Genomic DNA, 25652 nt, shown 5'->3' on the forward strand with positions numbered 1-25652 from the left:
TTAGGAGTCACAACAATGTTTCACATAACGGCTATAGTATTAATGACGACATCACATCATAGTTCTAAGTTTGTAATTAAAGAATCTAAAGTGTTTCTACTGGCAGACGATCTAGAATTAGCGAATTTGAAACAAATCAAATATATTTCAAATAAGTAAGATTTACGATTGAAGTTGTTTATAACCAATAAAGAATCAATTATATTACGTTTCTTTATGTTTTTGTTTTGAACGCCTTATATTGTTAAAAAAAAAATGCGATCATCTTATCAAATTTCATTGTATTAAGATTTGTTTATATTTTCGATTACTTTTTATCTTTTTATTTTTGTTTTTATTATTAATTTTTTGGACTACAAGAACAAGTACATACATAACAAAGTAATAATATTTCTACTCTTTTTATACCCTACACCATTACAGTTGGAAGAATTTTATGCCTTTGTGCTAATGTTTGTAACGCCCTCCTAATACTTATCGAATCAGAATAACTTTTTGATTTAAGGACAAAGTCTTGGTTTGAAAAATCAGAGAAGACTAACTCGTCTCACAATGAAACCTATGTAGGTTATCTAAGAGTCGGTCATGCCTGACCTTGTTTATTATTTTTTGTTTGGTGCACTTATACTCACCCACAATTCAACTTCACATACCAGATTCTACAATTACTGTTCATCAGCTGAGTTTCAGTATATAACGAACATTTAACAAGTTCAGTTGCTATCAGAGTCGTTGAGAATAAAGTTCTATTTTGACCACTTTTTCTTTAAAATAAAATTAAACAAATATTTGCTTAAAAATGCCAATTGTTCAAACCGGTGAGTTGTAAACAAAATAAAATTAGAACAGCAATTAAAAATGGAATAATAACATTGTTCGTGTTTAAATTAATTGAATAATTTTAAACGAAATTTGATACTGAAAATGTTTAGCAACATTCGACTTGAAGATCTTATCTAAAGTCTTGAGGTGAAAAAAAATGATGGGAAGCCCTGCTTTAGACAGACAGTCTTCCTTCGAAATCGGTTCAATACTCGCTATTCTTATATGAATATTGAACTGAAATGTAGCAAAGACTGTTGTAGACGTAATAAAATCAACCAAGCCTGACCGAAGAAGTCGTACAAAAAGTCATTGTCTTGATCATTTTCTCAAAATTTTATCACCTTTTAAAGAGATAGTGGACTCACTAACTAACTACCTACCTACCAACCTACCTAACTAACTAGCTAACTGACTGACTAACTAACTAACTAACTAACTAACTGACTGACTGACTGACAGACTAACTAGCTAACTAACTAACTAACTAACTAACTAACTAACTAACTAACTAACTAACTAACTAACTAACAAACTAACTAACTAACTATCTTACTAACTGACTAACTGACTAACTAACTAACTAACTAACTAACTAACTTACTAACTTACTAACTAACTAACTAACTAACTAACTAACTAGCTAACGAACTAACGAACTTACGAACGAACTAACTAACTGACTAAATAACTAACTAACTAACTAACTAACTAACTAACTAACTAACTAACTAACTAACTAACTAACTAACTGACTAACTAACTAACTAACTTACTAACTAACTAACTAACTAACTAACTAACTAACTAACTAACTAACTAACTAACTAACTAACTAACTAACTTACTAACTAACTAACTAACTAACTAACTAACTAACTAACTAACTAACTAACTAACTAACTAACTAACTAACTAACTAACTAACTTACTAACTAACTAACTAACTAACTAACCAACTAACTAACTAACTAACTACCTAACTAATTAACTAACTAACTAACTAACTAACTGACTAACTAACTAACTAACTAACTAACTACCTAACTAACTAATTAACTAACTAACTAACTATTTAGTTAACTAACAAATAAAATGGTGGACTCCCATGCCTTCAATTTTATTAGAAGATTAAATAAAATTTTATCCAACTAAAATTATCGGAACTAATAGTGAGGATTTAACATAAAGTATTAGATCTTTAGAAAACAAATATGTACATAGTTTCAGAATTCGAAATTATTCGATTTGTAAATATTCGGAATAACAACCTTACATCTACAAAGAGCATCAGATAATGTAAAATTTAACACTAATATTCACAACAACTTTCCTTGAAAGTAATAAATCATTTGTTTAAACATAACTTAGATAAAAAATATTAAGTTATATCTGACAACATTAAAATTTACTCACCTCATTATTTTCCACTAATTAAATAAATTGTGATTAACATTAATATACTACCTTCACATTTTAATCTTTTGTTTACTCTATTTCTTAACAGTTTTGGGTGCAATAGACCCCAATCTTTTGGGTCGTACTCTTACCCACGAACATATTGCACTAGATTTCGAGCATTTTCATTGTGATCCACCAGAGGATTTTAAACCGTTTTTGAATAAGAAAATATGTATGGAAAATTTGGGATATGTGCGTCAATATCCATATTCTTCGATGGACAATGTACGTTTCTACGATGAAGATTCGCGTAATGCTGCTCTCAAGGATATTGAATTGTATAAGAAGTTCGGTGGTGGTACTATAGTGGAAAATAGTTCACATGGTCTTAAGAGAAATATGGAGTTTATGGTAGAGGCTGCCAAGAAAACTGGTGTACACATTGTGGCTGGTACAGGCCACTATGTACATGATTTGCAAGAACCCGATCATCTTAACATGACTGTGGAACAAATGACTGATTTGTATTCTAAAGAAATTATTACTGGTATTGAGGTGGAAGGTGTGGGCATAGTGAAATGTGGTTTTATAGGTGAAGTTGGCAGTGTTTATCCCATACATGGTGAGCTATAAATATCAAATTTTTAAAAACAAAAGATAATCAATTTCTAATTTTAAAGATTTTGAGAAACGTGCCATTAAAGCTACCGGTGAAATCCAAGAAGTTTTAGGTTGTGGTGTTTCTTTCCATCCGGGTCGTGATGCTCAAGCTCCGTTTGAAATTATGCGTTTATACTTAGAAGCCGGCGGTAAAGCCAATAAGTGTGTTATGTCTCATTTGGATCGTACCATTTACGATATCGATCAATTATTGGAATTCTCGAAATTGGGTTGTTATCTACAGTACGATCTCTTTGGCACTGAATGCTCTTTATATCAACTTAATATCAATGTTGATATGCCCTCTGATGCCCAACGTATTAATAATCTTATGAAACTTATTGACGAAGGATTAGTTGATCGTATTCTTATGTCCCATGACATTCATACTAAACATCGTTTGGTAAGTGTTTTATATTTTTTTTAATTAATTATTATTTTTTAAATTATTCAATTGGTTTTAGACTTCGTATGGTGGTCATGGTTATCATCATGTTCATATGAATGTTTTGCCTCGCATGTTCGCCAAGGGCTTATCTGTGGAACAAGTTGAACAGATGACTGTAGTCAATCCCGCTAAATGGTTGGAGTTTAACATTTAAATTTTATTTGTTTTAATGTATTCCTGTTGTTTGTTAATTTGTTTTTAGTACGCATTAATTATTTTCTCATTGTTTTTAATGAAATTTTTAACTTTAGTTATATACTCTTAATAAAACGTTATGTAATTTCCTTCGGTATTAAATAGTTTTAAAATAAATATTAAAAATAATTATCATGCGTTTTGAAGTTCGTCTACAAAGTGATCTCTTTCGTTTCTTATAATATTGTTGGATGTTTGGAGGCAGATAGTTAAAGGAATCGTGCTCGGGTATTGAAGATCGAATAAAGTGTGCAACCCTCTGATCTTTTTCTTTCCTTGTGGTAGAGAGCAGGTGAGCTGGCTAAAGGTAAACGGTAGTGTTGAACAGTATGTAGTTTTCATTTGCGTTGGATTTTAAGCATTTTAATTTATGAAATTAAAATTCGTAATTGAAATCTACTAAAACTTTAGTTAATGCCTTTAATACGAGAAAAGGACGAAATTTTTAATCACTCTGTTTTACTAAGCGGCAGTCCAATGAGGAAGCAATCTGTTATGACTTTCACTTCAATTAAAATACATTTTTTATCTAAAACCACAAACTAAGCGTGTTGGAGTGAAAGCTCAACGAACTGAGCTCAAGAAACTAAATTCTGTATTAAATGTTAATTTCAAACCTATTTGATGTTTACAGAGTTATAGGGTAATACGATGCAATCTGTAATTACGTATCTATATCTATCTAGCTATCTATCTATCTATCTATCTATCTATCTATCTATCTATCTATCTATCTATCTATCTATCTATCTATCTATCTATCTATCTATCTATCTATCTATCTATCTATCTATCTATCTATCTATCTATCTATCTATCTATCTATCTATCTATCTATCTATCTATCTATCTATCTATCTATCTCTCCATCTATCTATCTATCTATCTATCTATCTATCTATCTATCTATCTATCTATCTATCTATCTATCTATCTATCTTACTATCTATCTATCTTACTATCTATCTATCTATCTATCTATCTATCTATCTATCTATCTATCTATCTATCTATCTATCTATCTATCTATCTATCTATCTATCTATCTATCTATCTATCTATCTATCTATCTATCTATCTATCTATCTATCTATCTATCTATCTATCTATCTATCTATCTATCTATCTATCAAGCAACAAATAAAATTAATATACCTTATTATTTATATATTTTAAAATTTTATTGTATATATACTTGGTTTTTATATTTCATGTAATATTTTTTACTTAAAAATAAAATATAATTTGTAATTATTATTTACTGATCGATTTTAAAAACATAAATTTTACACAACATATTAAAGCGATTAAAAACTATTTAAAATATTAATTTATACAATTAAAACAAATTATTATTATTTTTTTAATTTTGAGTTAAAAAGGAAACTTAATAATCTATAATGTATTATTTATGTAAAAAATTCGTCTTACAGAGAGGAAACTTTAATAGATTTCTCATCTTAAAGTGTCAAATTATAATAATAATAATTCTTAAGGAAATCAATGTACAATAAAAACAAAAAAGTGAATAAATAACAAAACAAAAAATGTAATAAAATAATATAAAACTAAATAAAAAAGATATATTTTTTTGCAAACTCTTAAGTTTTTTTTTAATAGTTTTGGCACATTATAATGATATAGATTAAAGAGGAAGCTTTTTAAGAAACTTTAGGATTTCCAAATAGTTTCTCTTTATTTAGCTTGATTTTGAGTAAAATGCTCTTATATAGTATTTATATAAAAATGTATTTAAAAAAATATTTATTTGATCGTTTCAAAAAAAGCGATTTTTTTTTTGTTCAAAAATATTTTTTCGTTGCAATACGACATAAATTTTATTGTTATTTATATTAAGTTTTTAATATTTATATATTTTTGTTTGCTCAGTTTTACTTGTTATCACCTTAAATATGTATTTATGCATCTATCTATCTATCTATCTATCTATCTATCTATCTATCTATCTATCTATCTATCTATCTATCTATCTATCTATCTATCTATCTATCTATCTATCTATCTATCAAGCAACAAATAAAATTAATATACCTTATTATTTATATATTTTAAAATTTTATTGTATATATACTTGGTTTTTATATTTCATGTAATATTTTTTACTTAAAAATAAAATATAATTTGTAATTATTATTTACTGATCGATTTTAAAAACATAAATTTTACACAACATATTAAAGCGATTAAAAACTATTTAAAATATTAATTTATACAATTAAAACAAATTATTATTATTTTTTTAATTTTGAGTTAAAAAGGAAACTTAATAATCTATAATGTATTATTTATGTAAAAATTCGTCTTACAGAGAGAAACTTTAATAGATTTCTCATCTTAAAGTGTCAAATTATAATAATAATAATTCTTAAGGAAATCAATGTACAATAAAAACAAAAAAGTGAATAAATAACAAAACAAAAAATGTAATAAAATAATATAAAACTAAATAAAAAAGATATATTTTTTTGCAAACTCTTAAGTTTTTTTTAATAGTTTTGGCACATTATAATGATATAGATTAAAGAGGAAGCTTTTTAAGAAACTTTAGGATTTCCAAATAGTTTCTCTTTATTTAGCTTGATTTTGAGTAAAATGCTCTTATATAGTATTTATATAAAAATGTATTTAAAAAAATATTTATTTGATCGTTTCAAAAAAAGCGATTTTTTTTTTGTTCAAAAATATTTTTTCGTTGCAATACGACATAAATTTTATTGTTATTTATATTAAGTTTTTAATATTTATATATTTTTGTTTGCTCAGTTTTACTTGTTATCACCTTAAATATGTATTTATGCTAAAAAAACTAAGATGTAGGCTTTAATGTTAATAAATAATAAAGGTTACGCATAAAATAATAATTTTTTTCGTGTTTATAATGTACAGGCTATAGTTGAAGTTGTAATTGAGAGTTGGTACGGAGTATGTGTACGGTATGATGTGGTATGATGAGTATAATAATAATTTTAATGACTATTATCTAAACGTAAAATCAGTGCATCGACGACATTATAAATTTCATCGAAATGTGGACGAGATTCAGCTTCGGCAGTCCAGCATTTTAGCATTAAACGATACATTTCGGGCGGAGTATTGCAAGGAGCTGGCATGCGATAGCCTTTAAAATAATGAAATTTTAAAATATCGTTATATTTTGTTTACAATTTAAAACTTACCTGCATCAATTTTTTCTCTAGCCTTGGAATTTGTCATTCCCGAGTATGGTGTATCACCTCGGGAAAATATTTCCCACATTAAGATTCCATAAGACCAAACATCACACAGTGATGTATATTTGCCAAAGTTTAAGGCTTCTGGTGCTGTCCATTTAACTGGAATTTGTTTCATACCATCCGATACTAATGGTAAATTGAAAATATTTTATTAATTATATGTTTTATATGAATTAATGGGTTAGACTTAGATTATTTACCAATATATTCTTCTTCTTCACGTGACATGCCAAAATCGGATATTTTAACAGAACTTTCTAGATCGACCAAACAGTTGCGTGCCGCTAAATCTCGATGTATGCAATTTTTAGATTCCAAATAACGCATGCCTGAAAATAATTAAATTAATAAAATTAAATTGTTTAAATATTTTCGGGGACATGTAGCAATATATTTCTCAAAAGCGGATATCGTTTAACGAAACCCATATGAGCATTAAATCGGTAGAAATATAATATTTTACTAGAATATGGAATGTCGAAATAATATAAAATGTAGACAAATCTATCTATCTATCTATCTATCTATCTATCTATCTATCTATCTATCTATCTATCTATCTATCTATCTATCTATCTATCTATCTATCTATCTATCTATCTATCTATCTATCTATCTATCTATCTATCTATCTATCTATCTATCTATCTATCTATCTATCTATCTATCTATCTATCTATCTATCTATCTATCTATCTATCTATCTATCTATCTATCTATCTATCTATCTATCTATCTATCTATCTATCAAAATTTATATGGATCCTATAAGAATTATTAAATATACTTACCAGCAGCTGCATCACGACACATGCCCATTTGCTGGCGTGTGGTTAAATTATTTGAATTTTTACGCAAGTAATTTAACAAAGAACCACCTTAAAAAAGTAAAAATAAAACAATATAAACTTTTATAAAGATGTTTAATATATCCAGACCTACCTGGTACCAATTCCATGACAATCATAATAGGCTGCTTTTGAACACAAATACCGATTAGTTTTACAATATTGGGATGATCGTATTGTTTTAAAATGCGACCTTCTTGTAAAAATTTACGTTTCTGTTCGTCGGGCAAAGTCATGCGACAAGTTTTGACAGCAACATCTAAATTGGTTGATTTTAATTTGGCCTTATAAACATCACCAAAGTTACCCTAGAAAAGGGGAAATTTAATATTCAATTACTTTTATAAAGAAAGAGCATTGCTTACTCTGCCAATCTTTTCCAATAACACCACATCATCATTACTTAATTCCCAAATTTCTCGACATATAGGCCTTCTTAATATGGCTCCCGATTTAACGGTTACTGGCAATTCCGATTGATATTGATGTAAAATCAATTCTTGTATACTGGGAAAAGGTGGTCCTTCGAAACGAAAATGTCCATCGACCGTTGTTTGGACAATAAAATGTTTATGACCATTCCAGCAGACACTCAAAACAATTTGACTTTCCTCGTTGCGTATGGTTTCGCGTACTAAGAAATCACCTTCGTTATTGAGTAAACGTACGACTTCTTCGCGTGGTAATACACCATGGAACCATTCTTCTTCGTATAGGGGGCGATTAGTGGACGTAGATAACTGTGTAAATAGAGTTGTATGGAAAAGATTTTAGTGATTTGTGAGGGTTTTATAATCAAAAATCTATTAGTTAAAATAAATTAAATAAAAACTGTACATTAAAAATTAATACAATAATTAAAAAAAATTATTTTCTATTTAAAGTAAAAGCAAAAAATTAATAAAATCATGCGAAAAGCTAAATTTTAATTCAGGATTAAAAAAAATATAAAAATTACTGAAAAAATGTTTGTCATATTTTTAAAACGATTTAAATTAATGTGTGAATATGTGGATCTTCAAGTAGAAGAAGAAAAATATTTAATATTTTATGTAAATAGTAATTTTCTGATTTGTTTTATCAAATTTTTCATTTTACAAAAGTATTATTTGCAAAAAACAGCTGTTCATTGTTTATGTTTTGAGTGAAAAGTTGGCAATACTAAGAGCGGGTTTTTCAGATAAAGATAATCTTTGTTTAAATCTAGTTTAATACATTTTTTGTGTTTTTCAGAAAACAGTAACGTTACTTATTATCTTAGTTTAACTGAGTGTTATTGGCCAATTATACTTCAGTTATAAATGAGAAATCACAATTATCAAAAACAATAAAACACTGATTTCAGAAAAACAAAAACTTAATATATTAAGTTAATTGCAATTTTCTGATTTGTTTTGTTTTATTTATTATTGTTGTAAATGTTCATTTAAAATTTTTCTAAAATTTTTCATTTTACGAAAGTTTTTTTTTTGCAAAAAACAGATGTTCGTTGTTTATATTTTTGAGTGAAAATTTGGCAGTACTGACAAAGTTAACTGAACATAAATCTATAACTGAAAAACACAATCATCGCTTAAAGTCCGCTTTTATTTGTTCAGAGTTTAATATAACAGCAAGATAAACCTTGTTTAACTGAGTAGTAAGAAACCCGCCCTAACAAATTCAACTGATCTTAGATCCATCAGTGAAAAACACAACCATTGGATGAAGTGCTATTAAATTTGTTTCGAGTTTAATCTAACAGCAAGTTAAGCATAGTTTAACTGAGTAGTAAGAAACACGCTCTAAAAGTGTTATATTAGAGCATTCCGTATCTTATATACCCACCATTAAATCATTGCTGAATAGGATTGATTTCTTTGAAATAAACTTTGATATATATGGATCGGTTCTTTTGGTACTATAGAAACTAGTGAATGCATTTTCTAAAGGCGGTAGGGTCAAATATTGGCCGATCTTCATAAAATTTGGTAGAAAGAGTTTGGTGCTTACAAAATTTCTTTATGTCGAAGTAAGTAAGTGTTGAAGTAATTTCTTTATGGTTACCTTATATAGAGGGTAAGGGTCAATTATGAACCGATCCTCACACAAGTTAATAGAGAGATTTTGATCACACAAAACTGATTTATATAGAGTTTCATCGTTGTAATTGCATTTCTGAGACAGTAATAAGCCCCCATCGCCAATAGAAGTGAAAATTCGTTCCCTTGAAATTTTCGTTTCAATACATTCACAATAGTTAATTTTGTATGGAACAGCTGTTTAATGTTTACAAAATTTCATCAACAACAAATTTCGCAGCAGGGGAATTTATTTCACGACAAAAAAGTTAGTGAACGAAAAAAAGTGAAAAGGGAACATATTTTACGTGAAATGATAATTAGCGATAATTTTAAGGTCATAAAATTTGGTTAAGAAATTTAAAATCACATACGATTTGTTTATGTAGAATTTCATCGTATTTTCAAAGCAGTTATGATTGTTAAAAATGTTTTCTGAAGTGCCACTTGTATGGGGTCTATGCGAAATCGTAGACCGAACTTTATCAATATATAATATTTATGCAAAATTTTAAATCTCTAGCTTCTCCCGTGTGGTCCATTCGAGATTTCATTAGAAAGACGGACGGTTATGTTGTGATCGTTTTAGAATTTAATAAGGACCCAGAATATACATATAATTTTGTGGGTCTATGACCCATTTTCGATGTGTTACAAATGGTATGAAAAAAATCAATCAAATCGTTTTTGATGTCGGCTAACTACGAAAATTTCTCTTTAATCACCCCTATCGCCAATAGAAGTGAAAATGTTGTTCCCCTGAAATTTTTATTTCCTTCTAAGGGAAGGAAATTGCTATCGTGAGCTTGTTGTGAACAATTTATTCACAATAGTTGATTTTGTATGGGACAGCTGTTTAATGTTTACAAAATTTCATCAACAAAATTGACAACAGGGGAATATTCTTCACGACAAAAGAGTTAGTGAACGAAATAACTGAAAAGGGAACATATTTCACTTGAAATGATGATTGGTCGATAGGGATAAATATTTATTTATATGGTTTATCTTTTCGAAATGAAAACAATATATTATCAAAGTGACAATGCTATGTTGTCGAACAGAACGTTTTGTCAACGAAATAACAACGATGCATTGACAAAATGACATAAAGCTTAATCAAAATGGCAACAGTGCGTTGTTGCAATAACAACGATGCTCATTTTTACAACGGATTGTTACAGTTTCAGAACATCTCTACCGAGTTCTTCCATCTGTTTATATTTGTTATTAGATACAAAAATGCACTTAACAAAAATTCTTTAAAGGTATTTAAATTTAAGCATGATCAATAACTTATTAATACTTTTTTTAAATAAATTTTTTTGAAATTCTATTTTATAAAAAAACATTTTATATTTAGATCTTAAAAATTTTTTTATTTATAATTTTGTAATATTGAAAATTTTCCAAAAATTTTTACAGAATAAAAAAACGAAAATAAATATTAACTAAAAATAAAATAAACAATTTATTTAAAGGAAATGAGTGGGATTTATTTAATTACTGTACAGCAAACTTGTGGGAGTACCGAAGTGTATAAAATTTAATATATAAACAATAGTCATAAGAATATAATATATTTATGGGATTATGGAAATTTTAAACAAATTGAAGAACATCATCATCATATAACAAATAATGCACACTCGGGGATAATATATATAAATATTTTGCAATACTTACAAAGAATATTGATTTAGGTCTACGCTTACGAGCCGGTGGTTTTGGTGGACCATTTAAATTGTTATTGTTGAAAAAATACATGGGCACATGAGTAGCATGAGAGCTACAGCTACTTTGACTGGAAGAGCTCATTTTTGAAATATTATTTAAAAAATAAAATCTTATTTTTTACAAACACTTTTCCGTAGTCTGCTAAACATTATAACGAAAAAAAAACTACTTTCTTTTTTTAAATAAATGCCAGTTTTCTTTAAAAAAATGCTTAGAAAATTTGTTTTTTTTTTTGTTTCTGTTAAATAGATTTAGTTCACATAATACTTTTAATTGTATGAAAAAATAAAATTAGTATAGAAATAATATTTTTCACACGTTTTTCTTTTATTTTTCTTCATTCGTTTGAGTATTTTGTATGAAACAACATTGAGTAAGAACTGCTGCAAAACAACTGTTTTATAAGAGGAAAATTTTCATTGAAATTTTTTGTTTTTTTTTTTAATTTTGTTTAGAGACAAAAAAGCTATAAATTCATTAATAAAAACTTAATGAGCAGTAAAATTATAATTAAGAGATTGTGGTTGGTTTCTCTTTTTTATCTCTTATTCAAAATTTATTTACTATTTTGTGAATTTCTGGTTGAACTTGTAACATTTTCGTTTTATTTTTAAAGTTCAAGTTTTATTTATTTTCACCAGAATTCTAGCAATTGTAGTGAGATTAGAGAAGTGCGATATTTAATTTTTGTTTAATTTCAAGTAGAGTAATCATTAAGGTGGTTCCATTTTGGTGAATATTGAGGTATGTAGGACCAATATTTTTGGGTGTTACAAACATCAGCACAAACGCACAATACCCTCCCCACTAAAGTGGTGTAGGATATCATATGATCTCCCATGACCGATCATACATTAATACTTATTATAATAACGCTTCCTAAAGGAAAAGTCTTTATTTGAATTTTTTTTGGAAAACTCGTTAGAATAGTTTACTAAAAAGTATTTGTTAATAAAGAAAGAAAATATTTTTGAAAGAAAATTCTCCGAAAAGTTATTTGAATAAATTGGTTTTATAAGTTTTCTAACGAAAACTCTCTGTTTGAAAAGTTGTCTAAAGAAAATTCTTTAACAAGTTTTTAAAAGAAAAATATTTTGAAGAAAATTCTTTGAAAAGTTTCCTATGTTTTTTTTTTAAGGAAAATCTTTGTTCAAAAATTTCTCCAAAGAAACGTTTTTAGAAGAGTTTTATTAAGAAACACGATGAAAACTTTTCATTCGAAAAGTTCTCTAAAGAAAACTCTCTATTTAAAAAATTTTCTAAAGATAACATTTGTCTTTGTTTTCTAAAGCAAAACTTTTCTAGAAATTGTTTTATAAACAAATCTCTTGATTCGAAAAAGTCTCTAAGGAAAACTCTTGGTTAGAAAAATTCTGTAAAAAAATTTCAATAAGAAAATCTTAGTTAAAAAATTGTTCTAAAGAAACTTTTTAGACGAGTTTTATTAAGAAAAACTTTTCCACCGAAGAGTTTTCTAAGGCAAATCATTTGTCACAAAGTTTTCAAATAAAACTTAAAGTTTGAAAAGTTCTCTAAAGAAAACCCAACATTCGAATTAAAAAAAAAAACTTCGAAAATATTCGAAAAATTTTCTAAAACAATTTTTGTATTCAAAAGAAATTCCAAAGAAAACTATTTGTTTAAAAAGTTTTCAAAATAAAAACTCTTGACTCGAAAAAATCTCTAAAGAAAACTCTTGATTCGAAAAGTTGTTTAAAGAAAATTCTTAATTCGAAAAGTTCTCTAAAGAAAACACATTATTCAAAAAGTTTTCTAAAAAAGATTTTAATTGTAATGGGTTTCTACTTTTTAAGAACAGGTATATAAAGAAAGCTTTTCGTGAGAAAAGCTTTTAAAATAATATACTTTTGTTCCTGAGATTTAAAAAAAAGTCTCCATTCGTTTTCTAAAGAAAAATTTTCATTAGAACGGTGTTTGAAAGAAAACACTTAATTAGAAAAGTTTTCTACAAAATTTTTTTTATTAAAAAGGTTTTCTAAAGAATACAATAACACATTCGTTAGAATAATTTTGTTCTTTCGAAAAGTTTTCTTAAAAAACTCCTTACAAATATTTCTCAAAAAAAAAAAAAAAAAAAAAAAACAATTCTATGTTCGAAAAGCTTTTCAAAGAAAATTCTTTATTAGAAACGTTTTCTTTAAAATGTTATTTAAAGAAAAAACTTTGTTAAAAAAATCTTAATTGGAAAAGATATCGAAATAAAGAGAAAGCTCATCGTACGAATGGTTTTCCAAAGAAAACTCATCGGTCGGAAAATTTTCTATAGAAAGTCCTCTTCGTTCGAGGTTAAGGTTAATAGGGACCGTACCATTATCCAATATTTGTATTCATAATTTGAAATTATGAATAAAATTTATCCGATCAACTGAATCTTTCGATTTGACAACTTTCCATTACTGTTCTGTGAGGCCACGTAAAGTCAATAGTTTATACTGGTAAACCAGCAACAATTTATTGACATTTTGGAGGTCAACATTGTTTGTGTTATTCGTGACATAACTTGTTGTCATAACTTGATTTAGAAAAATTAATTGACAATTTGACACCTCTCGATTATATCCTGTGAGTCACGAGAAGTCAAACAATGTTGAGTGTTTTCGAGCTGAACATCGTTTGTGATATTCGTGACAGAACTTGTTGCCATAACACTGTCAATTTGGTTGTTTCCTGTGGGACTATGGGAAGTCCTTAGTTTTTACTGGTAAACCAGCAACAATTGATAGACGTCTTGGAGGTTAACATTATTTATGTTATTCCTGACATACAGTGAGCGTTGAGCATCTATGCGTCATCCATGCTGCGATGACAATATGACCGAAATCATGAACAAATGTCAATGATAAAAAAAATTGTTCTAAAATTCACTTTGAGAAAAGTTCGAATAACATTTCAATGTTATACTCGAACATTTTAGAACACTATTTGCGATGCGTCATTCAAAGTGTAAAAGTGGGTGAATTCATATTTTATAAATATTTTGAAATTCGATTTTAAGAGTAAAAATAAATATGCCCGGTATTTTTTAAGAACATTATTACTAAAACAAATAAATTGAGAAAAAAGCAAATGAATTTCAAGAAAAAATCTCTTAATTTATAAAAAGAGATCTTTAAAATATAAATAAATTAAGAAAAAATAAATAATAAATTCATGCAAAATTATTAAAGTTAAAACTATGAAATTAAAAATTAAAAAATTACTTATAAATAAAATTACATGCTAATTAAAACTAAAACAATAACAAAAATTACAACAAAATTGCAAAAGCAGCAACAACTAATTAAAAACTACTTTTTATTAAAAAAAATATAATTTGCTTTACAGGATTCAAGTGATCATCTAAAACTAAAAAAGTGCTACAAAAATAATTATTACAAATTAAAGATAAAATCAGTGTGAAAGAGAAATACAGAGAGAGAGAGAGTACAAAAAAAGAAGAGGAACTGACATCCCCTTTAGGTTGCTTCTAAACATGACTATTTACTCACACTCATTGCCAGACTTGGAACACAATAGCAATGATCCTTCATTGATAAAACATCATCACTCGTTTCGCCATCATCCTCATCATCGAAACAATTGCCTATGTGCGAGGAGGTTATATTAATGCGTTTATTAGAGGGTGGCGGATAGGATGGATGATCTAGGGGACATGTACAAAACTCTTCATTCTCTTCGTTGTTCTGATCGTTGGCGGTATTGAAATGAAATTCTTTGGAAAAATCAAAAACACTTTTACTCGGATGTATACGTCGACGTTTCGTGCATGTCTTACAGAGTTTTCCTTTTCTCAATTGAAAATGTAGAAATTTACTGCGAAATGTTTGACGAATGGCTTTAGATTTCTTTTGTATTTTTGGCACTTTAAATTTAAGTTTTGAGGTAATAATGTGTGTATCCTTGGACGGATTTACATTGGCAGTGGAATGATTAACAGCTAGAGATTCTAGGGAATGTAGTTTTTTCAACTGTTGTTGTTTTTGCAAATGTTCATTAACAGCATTTGATGTTGTGGTTGTTGTTATTGTTAATGGTATTTGTGTTGTATTATCCTCTTTAGTGTTGTCATTGTTGCATTGTGTGTTTTTTATGGGAGAAGTGTTTGTGTTAAGATCACCTAGTGCAGTTGGTGTAGGAGCTGGAGCTGGTGGCAGTGTTTTATTTAAATGATTCGTATTGTTTGTTTCATGAAGTTGTTTGCTATTAAAACAATTAGTTTCATTAGCATCCGTGACACTGGATTCCTTGTCTTTATCCTGTGTTGTAATATGCATTTTTGTAAGAGGACTTTTTGAAAACTCTTTAATATTACAAAGTATGGCATTTATGGATTTCTGTGAAAACGAAAGAGATCTCTTTTTCTGTTTATCATTTGCTTGATTGTTACAATTAACTTGCACCTCTTTATCTGAACTGGAGGTGGAATAACGTTTATTTGTATTCTCATTAAGGCATATAGAGCCCCTTTGTAAAACATCTACAATTTCAGCAGATTCAATGGCATCTAGATCAGTTATTTGAGGTGAAATATTACGTTTTAAACGATTGTCCAAAGTACGATTCAATTCATCGATCTTATCTAAATGAGCATCAATGGAATTTTGCATTACCTCGGGTATTTCGGACGGAGTTTGTTCAGGCTTAGTTTCTGAAATCGCAACACATACTACTTCTACTTCTTTATTAGGTTCCTCTTCCTCTACATCATCTACTCTATTTATTTCTATAACAACTTTACTTTGACAGCTTTGACTTTCATTTACCACCACCGCTGGATATTCTGTTTTAATTACAATTTCCTTTACCTCTTTTAATTCTTCCATATTTTTATTAACTTCCCTTTCCTCTTTTAAATCTAAATCAGCATATATATGATTGTTATTTAAAGCTTTGTTAGTATTAGCATTTGCCGCAATTTCATCATCCTCATCCTGTTCTTTAAAAGGATTTCTTAAATATATAGAACCATGACTCATACTGCGTCTTAACTTAGAAGGCACAAATCGTAATGCATAATCTTTGTCAAAATCACTTGAATCATGCAGAAAACCTTGATTATTATTCGTTTCATAACTGGCAGCCATGCGCATGGGTAGGTTAGTAATAGGCTCATATCTGGCAGGACTATTAGGATTATTTACCGATAATGAACCCAAACTCTGTGATCTGGGTTTCATTTTGTTGTTAAGCCTTTTGGCTCTGGTAGCTGCAGTCGGTGTTGTAGGTTGTGGTGTTGATTTACGTTTAAAATGTCGTCCCCGTAGTAGAGTTAAAACGCCACCACGTCTTCTTAGTTCATTAATTATACTTACGGATGGTGTTGTATTGGAGTTCTAAGTTTTGTTTTAAATTAATGATTTATGAAGGTTAGTTTTATTTTTGGTGATTTTTGTTTTTATATTTTTTTAAGGAGAAAGAATTGCATTTTTATTTGGAAGAGAAATAAGATCATGATAGTCGTATTATATAATAAGTCACAAATGTTTAAGTGTTGCTGATTAAAATGACTTTTGTATTTTTTTTAAAATTCCTACTAGAAATTGCCTACCAATATGATCGAATAATAATTTTAAATTATTGCAACTGATAAATTTAAACAGAATGGATTTTAAGTGGGACTTGTAACTTTCTACCATTTTGAAAAGAAAAATGTTGTTTATTTTTCATAAAATTGTTCTTGGGTTTTTCAATTTATTAAACATATTTAATAGTTTTGGAAAGAAGACATATACAGCTTTCTATTGATATATAATAAGTATGAACTGACTTTCCTACAAAGCTATATTAGGAGCTTCAATGATTTTTCTATAAAAAATAAATATATTTTGGAAACTAAAATTTTTGTTTTTTTACAGAAAATTGTTTTAGGTTTTATGTATTTATTTAACATATTATATAGTTTTGTAAAGTAGACACAGTAAGCTTTCTAGTGATATATAAGAAGTATTACCTAACTTCAGCACAAAGCTTTATATAAAGTTCCTAATAAATGTTTTTACCATTAAAAGTAAAAAAATACATTTTTGAAACAAAACTTTTAATGAGTAAGCTTTCTAGTGATATATAATAAGTATAACCTAACTTCACAACACATTTAGCTTTCCAGTGGTATACAAAAGGTATAACAAAACTTTTTCACAAAGCTGTATTCAAAGCTACAAATAAACCTTTAAATTAAAAAAAAAAAAAAAATTGGAAACGAAATTATTTATTTTATCTAAAAGTGCTCTAGGTTTATTGTTTTAAGTAATAATTTTATATAGTTGTAAAGTAGACACAGTAAGCTTTCCAGTGATATATAATAAGTGTAACTACAGTTTCGCACAAAGCTATTTTAAAAGCCTCAAATAAATGCTTTTGCTATAAAAAGTTATTTTACATATTATCTTGTTTTGTAAGTTAAACACTTTAAGCTTTCTTATAATAAGAAGTAGACACATAAAGCTTTCCAGTGATATATAAAAAGAATAACTAGATTTTCGCACAAAGCTTTATTAAAAGCTCCAAATTAATACCTTTACTATGACAACTAATTAAATATATTATCTACTTTTGTAAGTTAAAGACATTATGCTTTCCTGTAGTATATAATAAGAAGTAGACACATAAAGCTTTCCAGTGATATATAAAAAGTATAACTAGATTTTCGCACAAAGCTTTATTAAAAGCTCCAAATTAATACCTTTACTATGACAACTAATTAAATATATTATCTACTTTTGTAAGTTAAAGACATTATGCTTTCCTGTAGTATATAATAAGTAGTAGACACATAAAGCTTTCTAGTGATATATAAAAAGTATAACTAGACTTTCGCAAAAAGCTATATTAAAAGCTCTAAATTAATGCCTTTACTATGAAAACAAATTAAACATATTATCTATTTTTGTAAGGTAAACACATTAAGCTTTCATATGGTATATAATAAGAAAATTAAACTTTTGTCCAAGGTGCAAAGCTTCTACGAGACTCTCTTCTGAATTTTGCAATATTTTGGAATGACAATTAAATGACAGCGAAGTTGTAGTTCTATTAACTAGTTATCAGTTGCAAAAATTATTTTACTTTATTTTCGATCATATTTTACTCATCTCAAAAGTAAAACTTAATAAAGTGTTCTTAAATGCTTTATTTAACTAAATTCCATGACCTTTTCTAGGTTAAAAACTAAAACATACGCAAAAAAAAAAAATAGAAAACTACTACCTCAACCTCAGTAACAAGACAACTTAAATTTTAACCTGCACCTTAATAAATTACAATTAAACACATACCTGATGATTATCATTATTAAAGCCATGTTCAAAATTAGGATCCAAATGATCATCACAACCCGAAGGCAGTTCTTCACAGCCAACTTCATTTAAGGCGAATTTAATCATATCAACTAATTTTTGTTTCTGTTTTTCTTGACATCTTAAGGCATTTAAGTCCTTGGATTGGCGACTAAAGAAATCGTATTTTAAACAAAAATTCTCTTCGTAGTGTAAATAAAACTTACTTTTGATTTTCTTTGCAGGATTGTATACCATTTGTTATGGAACCATTAGAGGTTATAGTACCATTGGCAATTATCGGTGAACCACCATTAACATGTTCTATCATTTTCAATTGTTTCTCTTGGCAATCTTTAACCGATAACTCCAGTTCTAGTTGTTTGGTGCGCAACCAATCCACAGTAAGATTATCAACAGCCAATGTACTGGATTGTAGTTTACCGGGTATATCTTCGATAAGAGATTCATCAAATTGAAATACTACAGGGCTGGTGGGAGAGGTTCTATTGACAAAATGACAAAACAATTATTAATATAATTAAATGTTTTTCATTTTATTAAGTCTAAAACTATATACCTATGTTTTTCGGTAAATTCCCGATATTCTTCACTGGGATTTATACTATTTATCACATTATCAATACGTTTTTGTATTTCTTTAAATTTATCAGATGTTAAATCACCATGTTGGCTGGCTTCTTGTAAAATATTCTTCCATAATAATATAAAACTTTCCTGTACCGATTGTTGATGTTCCAAGAGGCCGGGCAATAATATATTACGAAAATCCTTTTCCACTTCAATGGCTTCTGTTATGGAGAGTACATATTCGTTGTGGGTTAAGTGTAATTTACGGCAGGCTTTTTGATATTTATCACGAACATCATCTAATTTACGACCACCACGACCGGCTGGAGAAAATATGAAAAAAGATGATTTATATGTATAGATATTTGGCATCTCTGTATTTCTAAGTTAAGATATTTACCTTTTATATAATGTTCTTCGAAACGTGTTCTCAAGGCTTTATAGCCCTCAAGATGCTTTTGATATTCGGACTTTTTGCGTACCACTTCATCGGTAAGCTGTAATGAAAAAAACAAAATAAAAATATTTTAAAAATCTGTAAAAAGAATTAAAAAATAGGTCAAGAAATAGGCCGGGTCAAAGGTTAAATTTATCAATATTTTGAATTTTTAGAATCTAGGAAAATACTTGTCCGAAATTCGACATAGATACCTATTTCAGCCTTATACACGTACGATTTAATTCCTTTTAAAACTTAACATGTTTTAGTTATTATTTTCCCAAACACTAGTAACCTACTGACTTGGAAAAAAAAATTGCACTAGTTAGAAATTTGAAACAAAAACGTGCAACAATATACCGACCGAACACCGACCACAAACAAAAGTTACCTCATATTTATGTATTAAATTTCATATATGCCATTGTCGATTTAAAACAGTTATCGTCACTCAGAGACATCAAGTGCACCGAAAACAATTACATCTATCTTTATATGATTATGCATTGGGTTCAAATCAGTTATACGCAAAATGCTCTTTTTATAAAAAACGAACGTAACTAGTGAGAGAACAGATTTAAAACAGTGATCGTCACTCAGAGACATCAAGTGCACTGAAAACAATTACATTTATATTTATATGAGCATGTATTGCGTTCAAATCAGTTATACGCAAAATGCTCTTTTTATAAAAAACGAATGTAACTAGTGAGAGAACGTATTTACTACTCATTGCCTATCATTGGTTTAAATCAAAACTAGTGAGAGAACTTATATATTAATCTTTGTCTAATCGTTGGTTTAAGTCAGGAATAGAAAGTTTAAGTTTAGAAAAATAAAAGGATTTTTATGGATTAAAATTACTTTTCCGACTAATCTATGGAGTAGCCAAGACTATGGACTAACCTATTGTCTATTCTATGACCTAGACTTTTATCTAGTATATGGACTTATCTATTGTATATTTTCCAAGTCTATAGATCTGTCTATTGATTAATCTATGTACCAGTCGATTGACTAGAGTGTTTTCTGTTAGTTGGTTTATAATCTAGTCTATTGACACGATTTTTTGTTATTTTATGGACTTATCTCGATTAACCATTTGTGGAGTAGTCGATTAATCTGCACAAGTATGTCTAGTTTTTAAATTAGTCAATTCGATAGTTTACTATAAATTAGTCCATGATTTAGTCTATGGACTAGTCCACGCACTAAAATATGAACTACTCTATGGACTAAGTTACGGACCCTATATAGACTAATCACGGATTATATATAGACTTATCACGGGATTAGTCTAAGTCTTGGCTATTGAGAAGTTTATTAATTACTTCAATGACTACATTATGCAATCTGTGGACTAATCTAAACTGATCTATGGACTAGTGTAAACTATTCTATGGATTACTCTATTTGGCTGATTATCAACCACTTTATGGAATCCATTGAATTTCTGTTGACTAGTATATGAACTAAACTATTGATCACCCTATGGAATAGTAAATTTACTATTCTATATATTATAAGTTTTTAATAACATACAAATGCTCTTTGAGCCGACCCCTGATTTAAAGGTTTCATATTCAAGCAGCATAAATGCCGGCGCAAATTGTTAAACTCTTAAAATAAAAAAAACTACAATATTTCACAACGGAAATAGTTAAAATGTTTAAATATTAAATAAAATTTTGGTATCTTTTAGTTAAAGTTTGCATTTTGTTTTTGTTTCGAAACAAAATTTCTTAAATACTTAAAGTTTTTCTTATTCGTGTCACATTTCTTTTCAAGTGTTTTGCTGTTTTTTTTTTTGAACATTTAACTTTACAAAAAGTCTTTTACTTACTCTATTACTATCTACTATTTTTTTATATTTTTTTTCTTAATACATTTTAACTTTTAATGCACAATTTTATTTTTTATTTTATTTTGTTTTGCGGCGCTGTTAGTTACATTTTTCCACGTTTCTATATTTCTATGAAATTTTTTTTTATGTTGCATTATTTAAAAAAAAAACAAAAATTAAAAAAAAAAAAGATAAAATATAGTTTATATGACGTTAATATGTTAAACTACTTTACGGTTACACACTTATAAATTTATTCTTTTTAACAGCGCACTTTTGTTTTGAGGGTTTCGGTTACTTACTGCTGCACAGTGGTATAGGAAAAAAAAAAGAGGGAAATAATTCGGTAACTTCTAAACGGTTAATCCGATTTTAATGAAATTTGGTATGCACAAAGAGGAGGTGTTGTCGAGTTTAGGTTTTGAATTTGGACCTTATAGGCCAACCAGGGGCCCGGCGGGGGGTCCTCAAATTAGGACACCTCGGCTATGTTAAATTTTTAAAACAATCCTATTTCTTCATTTGAGTTCCGATTTAAAAAAAATTTCGTATATAGAATCTCCTCATCGAGCACTATAAAAAATGTCGTCACAGCAGTAAATTATCTCTTATAGTTTAGGAGATATTCGCATTTGAAAATTAAAATTTTAAAATTTTTACCGTTCTTACTTTAGTTTTTTGATAATAGCGGGTCCAAATATTCCCGATTTTCGCCATTTCTTCTTTTATTCGCTTAACAACAAGTTTATATATCAAGCAGTGAAAGAATTATGTAAAAATCATGACTGAGTACAAAGTTATAGGCATTTTAATTTAAAAAATTAAAAAAAGGCGATTTTTTGCCATTTTTTTGGGAAAAAAGTATCTTTTTCTTTTTAAGTTATCTAAAAAGTTTCTAAGAAGATGTATATAGAATTCATACTTTTTGAAAAGCTGACTTTACATAAAATACGATAAATGAAACAAAACCTAAAAATTTTTGATACCGAGGGGACCAGGTCCATCCAAAAAACCCTATTTTTTTACAGAAAATTCAATTCTGAGCAAAAATTCTCAAATCGCATAGTCGATATCAAATTATAGTGACCTGTTTTATATGACCCAATATGTTCTTAATCATTTTGTAATGGGTTTCGATAACCCCGCCCCTGGTATGGATATAATAGGCAAAAAACCAAAAAATCCCATTTTTGGGATTTTTTAAAACTTTTTTGGGAATTCCGGGATTTCTAATAAGAAAATTCGAAATTTTTATTTAATTTTGGATTTTGAGTAAAAAAATCTACCTAACTGTAAAATTTCATCAAAAAATATTCATAAATAAAATTTTTATTGCAATTTGAAAAATTTGTATCTTCGCAAAAACTGAATAAAAAACATTTTTTAATTTTTTTTAAAAAAGTATTCCGCGAATTTTTTAATTTTCAAAAATTATATACAGTTTTGAAAAATAGACAAAATTACCTTTCCATTGATATATAACATGCCTACCTAATGTTTTTAAGTGACAAATTAATTAGGGAAAACTCAACATCTTTTAGAAAATTTACCTAGCACTATTATTTTCATCCATAACGTTAACTCTTAAATTTTTTACATATATTAAAAAATTTTCAGGTATTATTTTTTAAACTGTAATGATTTTTACCCCTATAGGTCACTTTAATAGGTAGCTTATTAAAGTGACCTATTGAGGAAAAATTCATTACATAAGGATACGTTAGACATATTAGGTAGAATATCATAACCCTTTAAAAAATAATTTAATTTAAGTACCTGTAATTAATATATAAGACAGGTTTATATCTGTTTGTAATTATTTGTAATTTTCTAACCATGGCGATCGTACTAAAAAAAAAATGATTTGTGCTCCATTTTATTTGAACACTCTTCAGCTCCTTTTCAAGATAAAGTGAACTTCTTATTGAAATATATTGAAACTGCACATAAAAATAAAGTGGATAAAAGTGATATATGTAAAATTTAAAATTTTATAAAATCAGTTGATATAAAACTGAAGAGTGTTCGGTATTCCATTGCTAAATTTCGATCGAAATTTTCTGATTGGCTGGATGAATGTGTAGAAGTTGCTATTTGCGTATCAACTGTTGGTGCTGTAAGCAGTATGAGGATTTGAGCTCAAAATCTAAGAGGAAAAGGTTATCAACTTCACTAGAAACCTTATCTAACGAAGAAGTTTCGGACACTTTTAAAGCAATGTTAAGAAAAGAAAAACAGCCTTTGGATGCCATAAAAATTGCAAATATTCTTCCAACCGCATCACCAAGACGACTGAAAAGAATTGTAAAGAGTATACCCACACCATCATCTGATACAACGTTCACTGAGGAAGAAGCTATTGCGCTTATGTTGCAGCTGGGATTAAGTCGTGATAACTACATAACGTTAAGAAAGGCGCTATCTGAAAAAGGAGTGGATGTTTTACCATCATATGACAAAATAAATGAAAAGAAGAAAAGCATTATACCACCTCCTATTGAAATAACTGATCGGAAGGCTGTTATTGGACTCGGCGCTCTACTCGAAAATACTGCTTTAAGGATTGCTTCTGACTTTTCTTCAGACCAACTAAAAAAAAAAATTCTTGTGATCTTCAACTCATTTGTAAGTGGGATGTGATGGATTATCAGCACTCTCGGAATATAAACAAATCAACACAAGTGAATCATCTTCCGAGTATAAAAGTGTATTTATGGCATCGCTAGTTCCATTAAGAATTCGAAAGTATGCTGACAGCGATTCTCCATCAACCAGTTTCGATGATATTTGGAAGAATTCGACTCCAGGATCCAAAGCTTTTTGTAGGCCAATAAGCTTTGAGTATATAAAGGAATCCAAAACAACGCAAGATTTGATAAATCGTATTGAAGCAGAAATTAAAAACATGGAACCTATAACAATCGAAATAGAAAATTATTCGTTTAACATGTCCTATGATTTAAAACTTACAATGATTGATGGGAAAGTTGGAAATGCCATTACAGGAACATCATCTACTTGGTACTGCTACATATGTGGTGATAAAAAATCAGAATTTTCGAATATTTCCAAGCAAAGATCAATAAATGAGGAAACATTACAATTTGGAATATCCCCCCTACATGCTCGCATACGATTTCTGGAATATTTTCTACATTTAGCATATGATTTAAAGTACAAAAGCATACCGGAAAATGCAAACAAAAGTGCAAATAACAATAAGGAGTTAATGGAAATGAGAGCCAGTAAGAAACGAAGAATTCAAGAGGAATTTAAAAAGCGGATGGGATTAAATATTGATAAACCACTCACAGGATATGGAAGCACAAACGATGGTAATACCGCTAGACGTTTTTTTAAACATTTTGAAACTACTTCCGAAATAACCGGAATTAGTATGGATTTACTGCAAAAGGTCAATATTATTCTAATGGCGATAAATAGCAAGCATAAAGTGAACGCAACAAAATTTGGAGAGTATTCTACAAAAGTTTCTAAATTACTTTTGGAATTATATCCCTGGAAAGAAATGACACCTACAGTTCACAAGATATTATGTCATGGAAAGGTCATCATAGAACATAATATTCTGCCTTTAGGAGAGCTTACAGAAGAACCCCAAGAATCGAGGAATAGAGACTTTAAGCATATTCATCAGTTTAGTTCAAGGAAGTGTTCTAGGCAGTCTCAAAATGAAGATATTTTTAATAATCTGATTCTATCTGCTGATCCTGTTTTATCTACTATAAGGAAACGTTGGATTTGCTACAAAACGTTAGCATTTGAAAATATTCATGAATTTAAAGATTTACTTTATCTTTTAGATATGGACTACTGTGATACCGATTATTTTACAAAATTATATTAATTTATAAAAAAATAAATAAAGACTATTTTTATATAAAATAAATACTTGTTAATTTTTTTTAGGGATAAAGAATAAAAGATTAATCGTAAAAAGTGGCTGTGAAAATTCATAAAAATTTAGGTAGTAAAACATGCCTAACAAATGTATGGATGAAAATAATAGTACTAGGTAAATTCTCTAAAAGATGTTGA

At 28.2% G+C, this 25652-nt stretch overlaps 2 protein-coding genes across 5 annotated transcripts in view; one reads left to right on the forward strand and one right to left on the reverse strand.

Annotated features, from left to right (window-relative positions):
• Positions 1-670: 670 nt before the first annotated feature.
• On the forward strand, positions 671-3655 carry LOC111691099 (phosphotriesterase-related protein). The gene is made up of 4 exons (XM_023453738.2): positions 671-818; positions 2330-2845; positions 2904-3286; positions 3348-3655. Exons 1-4 carry the CDS (start codon positions 800-802, stop codon positions 3483-3485), a joined length of 1056 nt encoding a protein of 351 aa, XP_023309506.2. The 5' UTR covers positions 671-799; the 3' UTR covers positions 3486-3655.
• Positions 3656-6416: 2761 nt separating this feature from the next.
• Positions 6417-25652, reverse strand: part of LOC111691105 (tyrosine-protein kinase Fer) — a 94402-nt gene continuing 75166 nt past the window's right edge. For 2 of the 4 annotated variants that reach the window (XM_046949604.1, XM_046949605.1), the window contains exons 4-14: positions 19712-19808; positions 19301-19634; positions 18948-19226; positions 18721-18892; positions 16588-16779; positions 7994-8368; positions 7723-7936; positions 7572-7658; positions 6981-7109; positions 6724-6906; positions 6417-6665 (exon numbers count right to left, since the gene is read on the reverse strand). In XM_046949604.1, coding sequence (XP_046805560.1) covers positions 6514-6665; positions 6724-6906; positions 6981-7109; positions 7572-7658; positions 7723-7936; positions 7994-8368; positions 16588-16779; positions 18721-18892; positions 18948-19226; positions 19301-19634; positions 19712-19808 — 2214 coding nt within the window. In that variant the 3' untranslated portion in view covers positions 6417-6513. Of the gene's footprint in view, positions 6666-6723; positions 6907-6980; positions 7110-7571; positions 7659-7722; positions 7937-7993; positions 8369-11374; positions 12301-16587; positions 16780-18720; positions 18893-18947; positions 19227-19300; positions 19635-19711; positions 19809-25652 lie in introns of those variants that run through there. The other 2 variants (XM_046949606.1, XM_023453746.2) reach the window with 2 other exon arrangements.

This window comes from Lucilia cuprina, chromosome 4 (genome assembly GCF_022045245.1).
Source record: "Lucilia cuprina isolate Lc7/37 chromosome 4, ASM2204524v1, whole genome shotgun sequence".
Taxonomy (NCBI): domain Eukaryota; kingdom Metazoa; phylum Arthropoda; class Insecta; order Diptera; family Calliphoridae; genus Lucilia; species Lucilia cuprina.